At 39.4% G+C, this 14,778-nt stretch overlaps 1 protein-coding gene across 1 annotated transcript in view; it reads right to left on the minus strand.

Moving 5' to 3' along the window:
• Positions 1-12,684, minus strand: part of SVEP1 (sushi, von Willebrand factor type A, EGF and pentraxin domain containing 1) — a 113,577-nt gene extending 100,893 nt beyond the window's left edge. Inside the window, exons 1-2 of the mRNA XM_035890816.1 lie at positions 12,582-12,684; positions 11,218-11,394 (exon numbers count right to left, since the gene is read on the minus strand). Coding sequence (XP_035746709.1) covers positions 11,218-11,394; positions 12,582-12,669 — 265 coding nt within the window. The 5' untranslated portion in view covers positions 12,670-12,684. The remainder of the gene's footprint in view (positions 1-11,217; positions 11,395-12,581) is intronic.
• Positions 12,685-14,778: the final 2,094 nt, after the last annotated feature.

Consider the following 14,778-nt stretch of genomic DNA (forward strand, 5'->3'; position numbering starts at 1 on the left):
GCAGATGGGCAAAGACTGAAATGAGGGACAGAAAGAGAAAACAGTTAACAGGTCAACGTTTTCCTCCAAAGCTCCAAGCGTTTTTTAAACAGACAGTAAACTCAGAATATATGCCTTTAAATTAATGTGACTTAGAGTATTCCCAGCCCGTGTAGGCGTTTCTGCATTCCACCAGAACACTGATGTTTCCTGTCTCTATCTCTACACAGTTTTTAATACCACCTATGTGTATTTCCAGATAAGAGTTTTTCTAGGGGAACACAGACAGAATGTAGCAAGCACTGTCATAAACCCATAAAAACTGGAGCTGAAGGAAAGCCTGACAATAGTAAAAGGAATGTTATACTCTGGACTATTCTGTGAAGCCCTAACCAACAAACAGTCTGGAATTAATAGCAATAATCTGTGAAAAAAAACATGCAGCATTAGCAGCCACAATGTAGGAAAGTTCTTGTATTTTATCTTCTGGCATTCTCCTCTGAGAAACAAATTACACACCACAAGGAGATGGAAACTTTATATGGGTATTTACTATGGCATTTACAAGGGAACACCCTTTGTTTGAACTTTTTGGGCCAAAAATCCACTTATTTTTTTAGCTATCCTCAGAATGTTTCTTTTGTTCTCATGGAAAAAAGCCCAGCAGATTTGCCTCATGGCCAGGAGAATGAGCCAGATCTGAGGTTGTTACAACAGGATACAGCTCTGAGTAAAATTCATACAGCTACACACACCTATACAGATGGAGATTTTGCCATTTCTCTCTGCTTTATACTAATGAAAAACTGCAAATTAGGCTTAACTGTATTGGGTTTTGTTTCAAATCTGTCAGGTCCAAACTATAACTAAACAGCGTAACTACAATTAGACTATACAATTAACTATATTATACACACTTCTGTAAAATTAATCTTTCTCAACTTCCCCCTCTCCCCCCCACAAAGGTCCATTCTTTCTTCCAATTCTTGTGGAGGAAAACACTTCATATTTAATAAATTTCAGACTAGGGATAAAAAATTCAACTCCTCAAACTACCTTCAGATGTCAGCACTACTAAAACATCTGCAATGGTAGTGTGAGTTGCTGGTCTGGCTTTGTTTTGCATGGTAACAAATTAAACCCTAGGGTTTTGGCCTGAAGAGGTTCCCATTTCTGTGCAGAGTCTTGATTTCTGTTTTCATCAAAACACCAACAAAACCAGGAGAAACCAATTTCCTGTTTGATGAAACTGATCTGTGTTGCTGCTTTCTCTTCTCAAGGGACCCGGTCACACTCCCCTGTGCAGTCAGCACTGTTTCTGGGTGAGAAGGTTGGGCCATCTGCAGCAGATTGCAGAGTGACAGAAGAGAACAAGCCTGCTTACAAGACAGCAGAAGAAACTGCTCCCATCCATTCTGGCTGCTGAGTACCTGGCAGATAGATTAAGCTTATCATAAAAAGTCTGCAACCTATTTGCCCTAATTTTGCTCCGAGGCAAGTGGGCTTTTGCCCCCTTTTCATCATGGTGTATTTTCCAGCATACTCTTCGTGCTGCCCACTGCCTTTGCTGAAGTGGTACCAGAGTCTGAAGTACTTCTGGACCCCTGTGTCTGATGAAAGAGAATGTGCACAGCAGGAGGAAGCGAGGAGCATAGCAGTAGAGGACAGAGAGAGAGAGAGGGCTTCTTCCCTGGAGTTGATCATGAAATGTTCTGAGGAACCTGCCAAACAATTTTCCACAGAGAGCACAGAGATGTCAGCTGGATGGGACTGAACAGGAGAGGCAACAGAAAAGCCATCTCATCCCTTCTCTCCACTATCTTTGCTCTCTTATGATGGTGGCAGCCAAATGGACAGAAGGTAGTGGAAGGAACATCTATATTGCCTTTTAGGTAAATAACCCTTGAAAGACTTTAAGCCAAAATCTGCAAACAGATGACTTCTTTAGCTGTGGGTTATGACCTGATGAACTTTGTGCATCTTTGCTTCTCCATTTTCTTCTCCCTCTCAGCAAACCCAGGGCAATTAACAGATTACCAACTCTGAACACTTGCAAAATGATGCAAACCGCATTTTATACAAAATACTTGCTTCATATTGGAAGAGAAGTAGACAGTTTTATTTGAAATGTTGAAAGGAGTAGTACTTATTCTCACAGAGAACACACTTTGCAATATTCACTGGCCTGGATAGAGTGAACATTACACGTAACTCAAGACAAGGATTTAAAAATTAAATTAAAATATTCCTACTCTCCGTATTCAATTGGAAACTGATTCTGAGAGCTGAGAGTCAAATTTGTTTGACCAAGTGACAACCACACCATGTACAATCCCTCAAATTGGTACACAGTACACAGTGACTGCCTGATTTTATCACATGAAGAGCACTATGCTCCAGTCTGGTTAAATGAATCAACTCTGACAAGACTTCGGGAGCAACTTAATGATGCTAGGAATCCTGATACCTATTCACAGCCTCACAGGCACAGGCACTAAGGCTAAACCTTACAAGTTAATTATAGCAAAAATTACTTCCTGGGAATGACAAGTGCTCAAAAGTGATGCTTTGGAGCCTTAGAGAGTCACTATGGACAAGATAGTTAATTAAAATGACCTCTAAGTCTCTTAACCTCATTTCAGTAATCAACACTCTTTGCTGTATACTGCCATTTTATTTTACCCCTGATGCACTCTTTCAAGAATTTTAATTTCTTCTTCTCTAAGACAAAAGCTACTTGAAGACTCACAGAATGCTAAGATGTCTGCTTTTAATTTGTGAGACTGGCAAAAGTTCAGGAATAATATGTGTGGTTGCGCATCTACGAAAACATCCTGGCTATGTGTTTCTGAAAAGGTAGTGATGGCAAGATGACACCATGTAATCCATAGGGGTAACCAAAGAATGTCATAGTAAAAACATTTTCATTAAGGGATTCAGTTGACAGACAGTTACTCCAATAAGTGCATGGTATGAGGCAAGTCCCCGTCTTGAAAATGATTCTCAAATCTGCAAGACCAGACAAAGGCTTATCAAAGGCCTATGCCAAAATGGTATGAGCCTCAACTGTTTAAAAATTTGTGACAGCTGGCTGATGAATGTTTCAGGCAGTTAAGGAAGACATGTTCAGCACAAAGCTTGTAAACTACCACTTCGCCTGTGACTGCATAGCTGGAAAAGGATGTTTTCAAACCATGTAAAAACTTAATGAAGGTAAGACAGCCTGCTTTTTATCCTGTCTAGAGACTCAAGGCAAAGGTCAGCCTTAACAGTAAAGGTTTTACAGTAATTTAACTAAATGCTAAACCTATCTGATGTTGTATTTACACTTGCAGCCTCCTCCACTGTGATGGCCACCTGCAGTGGTTATACTGTGGCCAAAGGACAGCTTGGGTGCTCCAGGGAAAGCCTAAGTCTGATCTGCCCAGAAAGCTGGATACTATTTTTATGTCATGTCTACTTCTATTCAGAGCATGGTTTCTGCTTCTCTCAAGCCCTCCAGATGGTTGATTATTATCCTTTAATTGCACATATGAACTTTGGCCAGAGGATTTATTTTTGTGACATTCTGAGGTGACCAAGACAAGGAAAAAAAGGTAACACTTCCCAACTTTCCACCAAATTTATTTCAGAAATAGCTCTGTACTTAATACAAAAAAAAGAGTCTGTTTTGGCATAGGAACTTATTTTCTAAAGCCTCAGATGACATCTAGCTGGAAAGGATGAGACATTTTTCAATACTGCATACCAGCGTAAAATCACACCTCTGCTTTTCTGGTCTGCACATGTCAAAATGGAATCTGGGTTTTCACCTTCACCCTAGAACTTTATTTTTAAAGAATTTCCTCATAAATGGTGCCGGTATACACAGAAAACTTTTCTGTTGGTGGTTTTTGGTTAGTTTTAGCCATTTTTTTCTCTGCTACAGTTCAGTTTTAAGTGCAAAGGAAACAAACTACACAGTGCAAAGTTAAAAAAATTCTATACCAGTGAAACATCATTATCCATATTAGCTATCACATTAGTTAAAATTTTTACTTTTGCAACAGAAGATGTATAGAAAACCTGGAGAAGAGAGAAAAATGAGTCACTCAGTCCCAAGGACTTGATACAAGACTCATTAACACTACTGGAAATACTCTTATTTACTTCAACAGGCTTACCAAAACTATGGATATGATTAAAAACCACCAGTAGCTGCACACATAATTTGTTTAGGTGAAAAAACTTGTACCAAACTGATGAAGAAAAGCTCCTGTTCTACAATTTTGCAAGTAAAGCCTTGGTTAAATGTTAAAACTTTTGCATTTCCATGACGGTTTGGAAAGCTCACTGTTTGATTCCAGAGTTTGTTAAAGAGTTTTTCTGATGGACTGAATCTGGATTAAAATTCCACTTTGGAAATGATGAGGTTCACATAACTTCAAACGAAACAACAACCCTCTACCAAAACAAAGGAAAACCCCTAAGCAAGCCTGCATGATCTGCCCCACCTGAGTTGTGAAAGAACCCAAAAGTTTTACAGTACTGTAAGAAATATATCAGTAATTGACAAAACCTGTTATCCCTAAATACACACTGTGCCTTAGGAACCTTTTTGGTATCACTCTCTGGGTACCAGATCATAAGGCTTCAAGGAGTAAACTCAGAAAAGAAGCTTCCATTGTCAGAAATGCCCCATCTTCATAAAGTAGGTTGTACAAGTGGGAAACAAACTACTTTGGTGCCTGAAGCCACTTAAAACGCAAGCAAAACTACTGTAGTATCGTGCAAGCTAACACTCACCTCTGTCAGAGTCATTCCTACCAAAAAAACCTCCTCCTGACATGAAGAATTTACTGACATGATGTTTTTAAATTACCAAACCAAAGGAATTTATCTCTATTGTGTGCTCCATTTTGAAAAATCTTGCAGCATCCAAATCCTTTTTTTAGTCCATCTTTGCTTTTATTCCTATAGCAACAAACAGGAGAATCTCTACCTATGATTCTATGAAATATTTGGCTTCAGGGACAAATTTTTGAGAAAGCGGATTTCAATGCTTTCAATTTCAATCTGGAAAAGCATGTCTGCATGCTTCCAGATGTATTTATTTTCCACACAAGGTATCTGTAAAAGCCATTTTCTTCAGTCTTCATGCAAATAATAATTATGAATATTTCTGCATTATTTTATGAAGTCTTAAAAAGATTTTTTTGAAGATAATTAACCTACTAAACTTCCATTGCCTTGCCTATAGCACTTGCTTCCTATACCCGCCTTCCTCATCCACTTGTCTTCCAGTACCCTCAGTGGAAAACCGTATCAATTTACATTCCTCCTGTAGTTACCCATCATGATGTTAAGATACCCTCACTAGAAAAACATGCTCATTTACATTTCTTCTGTATTTAACAATTGTGATGTTATGCTCAAATTGTTACCCATAATGAGTCAAACAAGATTTATAAGAAAAAGAAAAAATACACAGAATGACAGGGAGGAATGTTTTTGCCAGTATTAATTAGGTATTAATTCACCGTTGCTTAGTCATGGGTATTCTGCATCCTTCCTCTTGGTTTAGATCCCTGCTTTCTTGTTTTCCCTTCTCCTTACATGACAGCCAGTCATTTTTGCACAGTATATTCACACTAGAGCCTCTGCATATGACCACAAAAAGCCACTGAAGAGGGCTGCAACAGGAGAAGCACTTTTTTAAATGAATAAATTACAAATAAAAGGGTAAAGTATACAAAGGTATCTCACCCCACAAAAGGGCTACAGAAAGGTGTTCATGATTAGAGAGCTGTTAAGCAAAAGGGGAGAATCACTGACTGGCAGGTTTTGTACACAGAGCAAGGACTCTCCAGTCGAGCTCTTCTGTCTCTACAGTAGATGAGTCCAACTCCAAGTCTCTCCAAACTGCTCAGGTTTTGTAAGCATTAATTAATTCTTCATTAAGCATGTACATCCCAACTTCCTTGGGCAGCTGTAATCCAAGTTTTTCCATTTCAGCTTGTTTAAGATTTTTATTTGCTTTCTTCTTTTTGGTTATCAAGACCTGCAGGTTTATGTGGCACAAGGTAACACACTAGCAGCCATTTGAGATTTTCCTCAAGGAGATGCTCCGTTTTCAACTTGCCATTTTTCAATGGCTGCAACTCTCAGGAGAAGGCTTCTTTTAGTGAGAGCTAAGCTAAAACTGAAGAGTATTTTTCTGATTTAGAAATTAAAACAAAGGAGAGAAGAGGAACCAAAACAAGCTCCTCTCCAGTTTTAGGATGCAGATTCAATAAATGGAAGCACGAAATGGTGCTGCGTTGTGAGACAGCAAGAAACTAAGTTCTAAGAGCTTGAAAACCTGCAGGTCTGTGAATTCAAATCTTCAGATTCAAAGTGCAAATTTAGCCCGAGATTTTACTGTGGCTGGAGACATTTTATACACTGCCTTTCTTCCACATTCCCTTTCTTGCTCTCTTCTCCCTCCCTGTCAATTACTAGTGGAATCTGGGAGTGCTGCTGGTTGTTCTCCCCCAGACGCATGACAGACACCCACTGAAGAATATAGTATATGTTATGAAATGTGTTGTTAACTCTGGATGCTTCAAGGCTTTGGAGGGATCTTGTAAACTTAGTGAAAATTTCCACGTACAGTGTGACAAGTTCAAGACGGTTGGCAAAGCTTTATTAAGCCAGTAACTCCTACAGGGTAGCTAAAGAAACACCTCTGAAAAGGAACGTTGTGAAAGGGTGACCCAGCTTGCAGGGGAGTAGAAGCTCCTATCAAAAGGAAGGGAGGAAGGACACAGCATAGGACTCGATGATCTTAAAGGTCTTTTTCAACCTAAATGATCCTATGATTCCTATGATTCTAAGAGATGTTTAGCTGTCTTTGACTAGGCCATTGGAATCACCACTGGAATTAAAGTTCTTCCTGTCTGACTAAGAAAAGAACTGCTAGTCATATATTAAACACTTTTTTTTTTTCTAACTAGAAAGCTATCCACTCATGAACATCAGGTTTTGTTTTGCATTCTCAACAGGAACAAACCTGAAAATCTCTTGGAAAAAAATGCTCAGCTGAAAATTTGGTCCAAAATCCAAGAAACCACAAAATGCAAATCTCCCCTGCTTTGCTGGACCTACATTTCCTCAAAGTTTAAAGTATTTTCAGTGAATGTGTTCTAAATTAAAATCTGTAAAAAAAAGTCGAAGTTTTCACAGGATTTCAGGTTTCATTGGAAAGGCTCTTTACAGATCTAATCCATGTGCTGTTCTGTAGGCAAAGAAGTTGCCCTAGTGGCTGTGCAGATGATAACTGATATGCTGCATATGCTCATATCAAAGCCTAGGCAACCTATTGAATACTCATACATATGGTGAAATTCTACACGTCAGTAATTATGCTGGAACACTGGACCAAAAATAAACAATAGAAGGATTAACTAGCATAGATTACAAGTATTTAATTCACTTTTTCTGCCCCGCCAACTGCACATGACCTTCATGGATACCTTGTGCTGCAAAAAATGGGTTCCACATGTTAGATGAAAGAAACTACTTGTAAGACAACAGTTTCCTGGCCTCCCCAGTAGCTGTGGTTCTGCGTAGAAGGTGACTGATGAGACGAACATGACAGGTACCACCCTTTAGTTGCATCATCATGAACCTAAAAGGTCATCCAACCCAAGAGCCCACTCAAAAAAGAACTTTCTCTGGAGAGTCTTGCTGAAAAAAAAAATGTGTGAGAAGTCTGTGTTGAAGACATGTTCCCTAAATTCCTAAGACAGAGAAGAAGATATAAATGGAGATCTGGACAGTTGTTTTACTTTTGGAACAAGCAGTTGACCTGAACAGCCCACCTTTATTTCTGTGGAATGGAAGACACAGTCTTAGATAGTGGAAATCACAGATTTATTTTTGCTAACCTCTGTATTTTTGTTTGGTCTTCTCTAGCTTGAAACTCAACTTTTGTAATCAAGGAAAGGAAGGAGAAAAAAAAGTGAAGCATTACTGAAAAGGAGGTGTTTATGTACTCTGCAATACTTGGGACTGGTTATGATACTGCCTCTGTTCCCTGTCTTTCTCCCTTCCTTTGTCACAATTGTCACAGATGTCTCTGGCTGCATGAGGCTCCTAGTGTGGGCCAAGAAGCTTTTGTTTGGTTTGCTTTTTAAAGTAGAGAACAGTCAGTCTGTTCTTCTTTCTGTGGCACATCATCAACAACATTACAAAGAACAGGAGGGGGACATTGAAGCCAATTTTTGCTTTTTGGCACAAAGCATGTGGCTCCCATTTTATTTTATGGAAGCTTTCTAGGGGTGTTTTCAGGTAATTAGGAAAGTAAAGAACTGTTACGATTTTTACATAGTTATTCTGATGCCTCACATTTAAAATCATAAACAACAGTAAGGTGGTACAATGTGTTAGCACAGGGGCATACAGAAAATAACCACAGGAAATAACTAAAATAGCAAAAAGGACAGATACATTGCAGAAGAACAATCTCCTGTCTTAATGAAAACTCTTTAGAAAAAGCCTTACTGTATTAAGTAAACATAGGCTAGTAGAGTATCTGCAAGTTTAACCAATGAAAAGCTAAAAGTGATTCAATTAAAATATAAGTCCTGGCACTGTAAACTTACCAGAAGTCCTCCTGCACATTATACAGTGAAGAAAAGTTAAGATGCATTCTTAAGATTCCTTATGCTTTACAAATCCACAGCTATGCTCAGCTGGGAAACATTAAGAAAGAAAGTTGGAATCCATTTCAGAATAAAAGATTTCAAAATATGTTGTTTTTCCTTTAAAGAACACACATTGCCTTTTGTTTCTGTCTGTTTTAAAGAAGAGCACAATAGTTGAGCAGAGCAGACTTATTTTAAAGACCATGCTTGAGTCACTCAGGTCAAATTCTCCCTAAAATATATGGATGCATCTTCAATTATCTTCACATACACAGCAGATGGCTGCAATCATCAGCTTAATTGCAGTATATCTAATACCAACCCCTTTTAAAAACTTATTTTAGAAGCACCTGATGATGATGTCAAAATCTCTGCAGCTGCAAAATGCCCATTTAGGGAAATCAGACTTTTGTCATTTTTGGTGGCACTCAAAAGGTATGCTCACCCCACCAAAAGATCCTTTCATGTAGAATCATAGAACCGTTTAGGTCGGAAAAGACCTTTAAGATCATCAAGTCCAACCCTTAACCTAACCCTGCCATCCCACCACTAAACCATGTCCCTAAGCACCTCATCTGCTTGGCTTTTAAATACCTCCAGGGATGGGGACTCGACCACTTCCCTGGGCAGCCCATTCCAGTGCCTGACAACCCTTTCTGTAAAGAAATTTTTCCTAATGTCTAACCTAAATCTGCCCTGGCGCAACTTCAGACCATTTCCCCTCATCCTATCGCCCGTTACCAGGGAGAAGAGACCAACACCCATCTTGCTACAGCCTCCTGTCAGGCAGTTGTAGAGGGCGATAAGGTCTCCCCTCAGCTTCCTCTTCTCCAGACTAAACAACCCCAGTTCCCTCAGCCACTCCTTCTGTAGAAAGGGTAACTCTAAAATGATAGGCCTGCTATCTTTAGGAATAGCTCAAAACAATATCTAATGATACAAGCTACTGATAGAGGCAGAAATGCTGCGCTTATTTTGTTCAATAGGTTACTAGGGCACTTGCAGTGGAGGAAATTGACAAATTATGGAAGAAAAAATCAAGATGAAAACTTGATTTTGTCTGAAACAAATTAGAATAACAACTGAAAATAAGCAAAATGGAATAGTGTATCTTCGTTTAGAGTTAATTGAGCACGTAAGGAAGTTGCACTCACATAAAACAGGATTCTGATCCAACATGCCAGTGCTGACATAGACTCTAACTACATTCCTCTACCCATGTTGCACTCAAAACCCACTGAATTCCTGCTTACCTACTTCTCTTAACACAGAACAAAAGGAAGATCCTCCAGAGGCACAAGAGGAATTACAAGGTGATAACTGGCAGGGAGTATGATACAACTGATCAGCTTCCCAATGCAAACACTGGGGTATCTCAGTCCTCCCTTGCACTGGTGACAGACAACTTTCCCCCATGATGTGCTAATGGATAGTCTGGATCCCCCAGTGTATCCTTATAATCCTCCTCGTGCAGGTATACAGCCATCATAGTCTCTGTTAAACCTTCCCCTGAAGGAATTCTTTAGCTTCTAGTCACAAACCTGCTCGTGTCTATTTTCTGAACAGAACTATCACTTCTTACAAGTTATATCAAGAGACTCTTCACATGTAATGAAAATCAGATTTAAAAGAGCAGCATGTCCCTCATGAACAGCTATACAACCATGATCCATATATCCACCACACTTAGTTCACATCTCATGAGGAAACATCTCATGAGAACTGTGATAGGTAGAATATAAGTCAGAATATGAGAATACAAATAAGATCAATATAAATACTGTACTTTGTTTGCAGTTGAGAAATATTTGATTATAAGTACTCCTTTTGTCCTTTGTCATAAAACAAATATAAGAGAGTTCAGATATGCTCTGACAATACTGAAACTTGTTTCCTAGAAAAATCAATGCAGTTGGGTAAAACCTGCATACCTCCTCTGACAATAAAGAACAGTAAACTGTTGTTATTTCAACATTTGAGTGCATACTAGTAAAATGACTTGTCCAAAGAGCAGTAACAACAACAACCTTAGCAAAATGTGATGACGAGTTTCTGTTTAGCGACCCAAATGCTTTCTTCCTCTTTAGTAACTGAAAATCAACATGAGAGAATTAAAGAACATTTAATTGACTGTAAGTTTTGCTTAGGATTTATCCTGCAAAGGTCCACATATACAGCCCCTCTCCAAACAGGAAAGTTTATTGAAGTTCAAACAGTGATCAGCAAAATTCATGAAGGAAAAATTTACTAAGAGCACTTGAGTGTAAACGACATTACCTCAGACTCCATAAACTCTAGTCACAAATTGTTGGTGAGCTGTGTTTTAAGGAAGTTTTACTGCGTCAGAACATGTGGCCTTTTCTTACCTCTTTCCTGTGCATTTCTCTGGGCTACTTCTGGTGAGTTGGACTCCTATTTGATGTCTTCAGCCAGAGATAGTTTCCAACAGCCTCAGATGCATTCTGATCTAGGTTCCTAGCCACAATCCCAAACAGCGCTTTTTTCTCTCAACTGTATTAACCATGTATTCAGGGCATACAGAGAAACCCAAGCACTGAGACATGAGACTCACCTGTGCATTCATGTTGTAGTCCTTTCCCATAGTATCCTTTTTCACAGATGCACTCAAACTGGCCAGTGTGAGTGCCGCATTTACAGCTTGCCATGATGTCACAGCAGTTTTCATTTGCCTCACAGAGATATGAACAATGCGATATATCTTCTTGGATGTAGCTGCCAGAGGGCAGGTCTGAAATAGTATAAATTTATTAACAAAACATCCAAACAAAAGTCCCCCACAGCCTCGCATTGTGCCACTAGTGAAATGTTTCTTAAAAACTCTACGTTACAGTTCTAAGCAGTATTGAGGGCAGAGGCTTGCTACATGTAGGAAAAAAAGGTAAAAATACCCCAGTGTTCTTATTCTGGACAAAGGCTCACTGAAATCCATGGTGCAAGAATCCTCAAAAGTTTCTCACTTGGCTTCATTTGAGTCTAACACTGCCGGAATGCAGTCTTACTCCCAACAGAAGCTGCTGAGACAGCTTTTCCTGGATTTGATGGATGCCACCTTTGACATCAGGAGAGCATTGGTCATGGCATGTACTACCAGTTGGTCATATTAAAAAAAAATCATTCCTTTGGCACATTCACATAGACCAATTAAACCCTACCTGGAACAAACAGAATGGTGGTAAAGCACACTACTTATACAAAAGTAGCATGCTTTTAAGCATTAAATATAGCAAATAAATACTAATGGCTAGTCTGATGCATGTTCAATCAAGCAGCACTGGCTTACAAAAAAAGGTCTAGTCGTGTGTTCTTACTCACTAGTTACACTTATTCTACTTTTAAGGAAGAATTTTTTTAGAATACAGTAGTTTAAAAAACGGTAAAACCACAGTCCAAACTCTCTTTCTACTCCTTGCTCTTTCCAGTTTTACTGAATATATAAGGTCATAAACATAAATCGTATTTACCTTATACACATAGATCTAAATCAGCTCTGAACAGGCTAGCTTTTGTTGCTGTGTAAAATACCAACAGATATTAAGGCTAGTCCTAAGGTGTGTACTAGGTGCCTCTTTTGGACAACCATGTATGTATCTGACTACAAGGTTCATCTATTCAAGCAAAAGTTACACTGGGCCAAGCGCATAGTCTGTTCTTCATGGACAAAATGAAGAACTGAATGGAGGTAAGTATGTATATACCAAGGAGGACAATTTGGCTCACATTTTGCTGGTGATGAGTTAGTTATCAAACAGTTTATCCTTTTATCTGAGGAATGGACACCTCTGCTGGAAAGTAAGAGGAGGAAAAAAAAAAGGAATTGACACTACATGATGAAATGAGATTACAAGACAGCACGGGAGATCTTTCTATTCAGACCTCTCTGCTCACTGTAGACTTCTGAGGTTAGTACATTAATACCTTCATGTAGAGCTCTACGTGCAAGAGCTTCAAACTCAGTAAAACTGTGAAGGAGGTAACAGTGGTCTTCTTTTGGATGGGATGCCATGTCATTCAGTTCTCGGATATTCCCCTGCCATATCCCAAAGGTGAAGATCTCCACTCCAAATTCACGCAAGGATGCTGCAACGGGTCTTGGGTCTCCCCCATTGGAATATCCATCAGTAATGAGAAATATCACCTTTGTGGCATTTCCACGGGCATGCCGTAATATTTGCTGGAAGAGAAAATGAAATTGCACACCTCAGCAAAGGGCTGGCAGCAGCTGATCTGTACACTACTTGCTCCATGATGTGGCTCCTTTTATTTGAATTGCACAGCTAGGTTAAATCCTTGCAAGACCGCTCACTACAAGATGAACAACCTGCAAGTAGAGCCTGTGGTTAGACAAGGCCAACCACTGAGCCACATTTTGTACGGCCACAGTCTGCACAACCACAGAAATCATGACACGATCTGAAATTAGACACTTTTCACAATGACTGGTAAAGTCACCAATGCATCCAACAGCAATGACCCTGACCAGTGCTTTAGCAACTTCGCTCAGACTGCGGTTTGAATAGGCAATATAAACACTGAAAATCTAGTGCAAGACCCATGGGACCAAAGTTCAGATGCTGCTGACTGTCTCAGTGCCATGGGAGGGATGTGGATGCCAGTTTGGTCCATGCTGCTTTGCCATTCAGCACATCAATGCCATTTGGCTCCAAATTTGCTTGACCATTCAGGTAGGTGAAAAGTCACCAAATCCCACCATGAAAATGTGCTACAGATGTGGTGCAAATGGTGGCACACCCACTCTCATGGCTTTCAGTATGTAATTTATGGACAAAGCCTCTACAGTTTGTAAAGGGTAACTAAGAACAAAAAGTATTTCATTAGGGATTATTTTGCTTGAAAAAATCCACAGATCTATTGGAAAAATCGTGAGGATTGACAGATCAACAAAAGGTGAAGAATCAGTCAAAATCACAGACACAAATGCCGGAAACAGCTCTCACACACAGTACCAAATTTTTATATGGGGAATCTATGAGCACTTAAAGCTTCCACTGTGGTTATCTGGCCACAGGCCCGTGAATTTTGTATTTCCGCACATTCCTTCCCAGCTTCCCTCTATAATTTCCTTGGCTAAAAGCTGAAATCTACTGAACTTCTGGAAAACAAACCAGTGGCTGTGTCATTCTCTTCCCATATAAAGCAGATGGAAAAGAGTTTTTACCCAGTAAGCCCACAAGAAATTTAATAGTGTATGCACAGACACAGAACATGCCATAGAGCATGTACATACATATGCATGGTTATGAAGGAGAAGGTAGTGAGATGGAAGAGATTCTGTCAGGAACAGTAGTCTTGAAAAGCAACCATCTCAGGTACCTGATCTGCAATGCAAAAATATAGCTGTGCCTGATGAGGCTTCATAAGCCTCTCTCTCAGAAGGGAAGTTCAATAGGTTTTAGAAAAAGATGAGAACATGGGATTAGTTAGAAACAAGTTCCTACTCATTGCCAGGCTAGTAAATTATCAATAAAAAGCAGAGAATTTTGGTTTATATCCTACTAAAAAAGCTTCAAAAGAGTGACCATGCACAGGGTGACTTGCTTCCCTAAGTGCACCCTTGGCATGCCTCCTACAGTTAGCTACTGAATCTTCACTACCAGCACAACTGCACTAGGAAGCTAGAACCTGGAAAAACAAGCAGTTCTCAAACCAGTAATTTTATGCATGGAAAACAAAACCCAAAGCGTGACAACAATCATCAGCATTTCCTACGGCATCATGCATTCAAGAACTGAATGTCAGGTTGGAGACAATAGTTATGCAGTTTAACCACATAATCAGTTGAAGAAAGAGAAACAAGTGACTAAAAGAACATTCAGTTTTCTTTATTGTGTGCAAACTGCTTGCTCTTAAGAAATCAAAATCATTCTATGTGTACCTCCCACCATGGTGACTGATTTTCTGCTGGTGATACATTTTTGTTTTTCTTACAAGTCTGAGGTAATAAGTATGATCTAACGTGTTTTAATGTCATCTTACGGTTTGATCCACTAAATTATAAGGCCCACTTCTGATTTATTGTAGTGTCCTCCCAAGAAGGATTTTGGTTGTTGGTTATTTTAACCCCAGCATAGCATTCCCCATTTGTCCCTGTTGA

The sequence above is a fragment of the Egretta garzetta genome, unplaced genomic scaffold, assembly GCF_000687185.1.
Source record: "Egretta garzetta isolate BGI_Z169 unplaced genomic scaffold, ASM68718v1 scaffold22, whole genome shotgun sequence".
Classification (NCBI taxonomy): domain Eukaryota; kingdom Metazoa; phylum Chordata; class Aves; order Pelecaniformes; family Ardeidae; genus Egretta; species Egretta garzetta.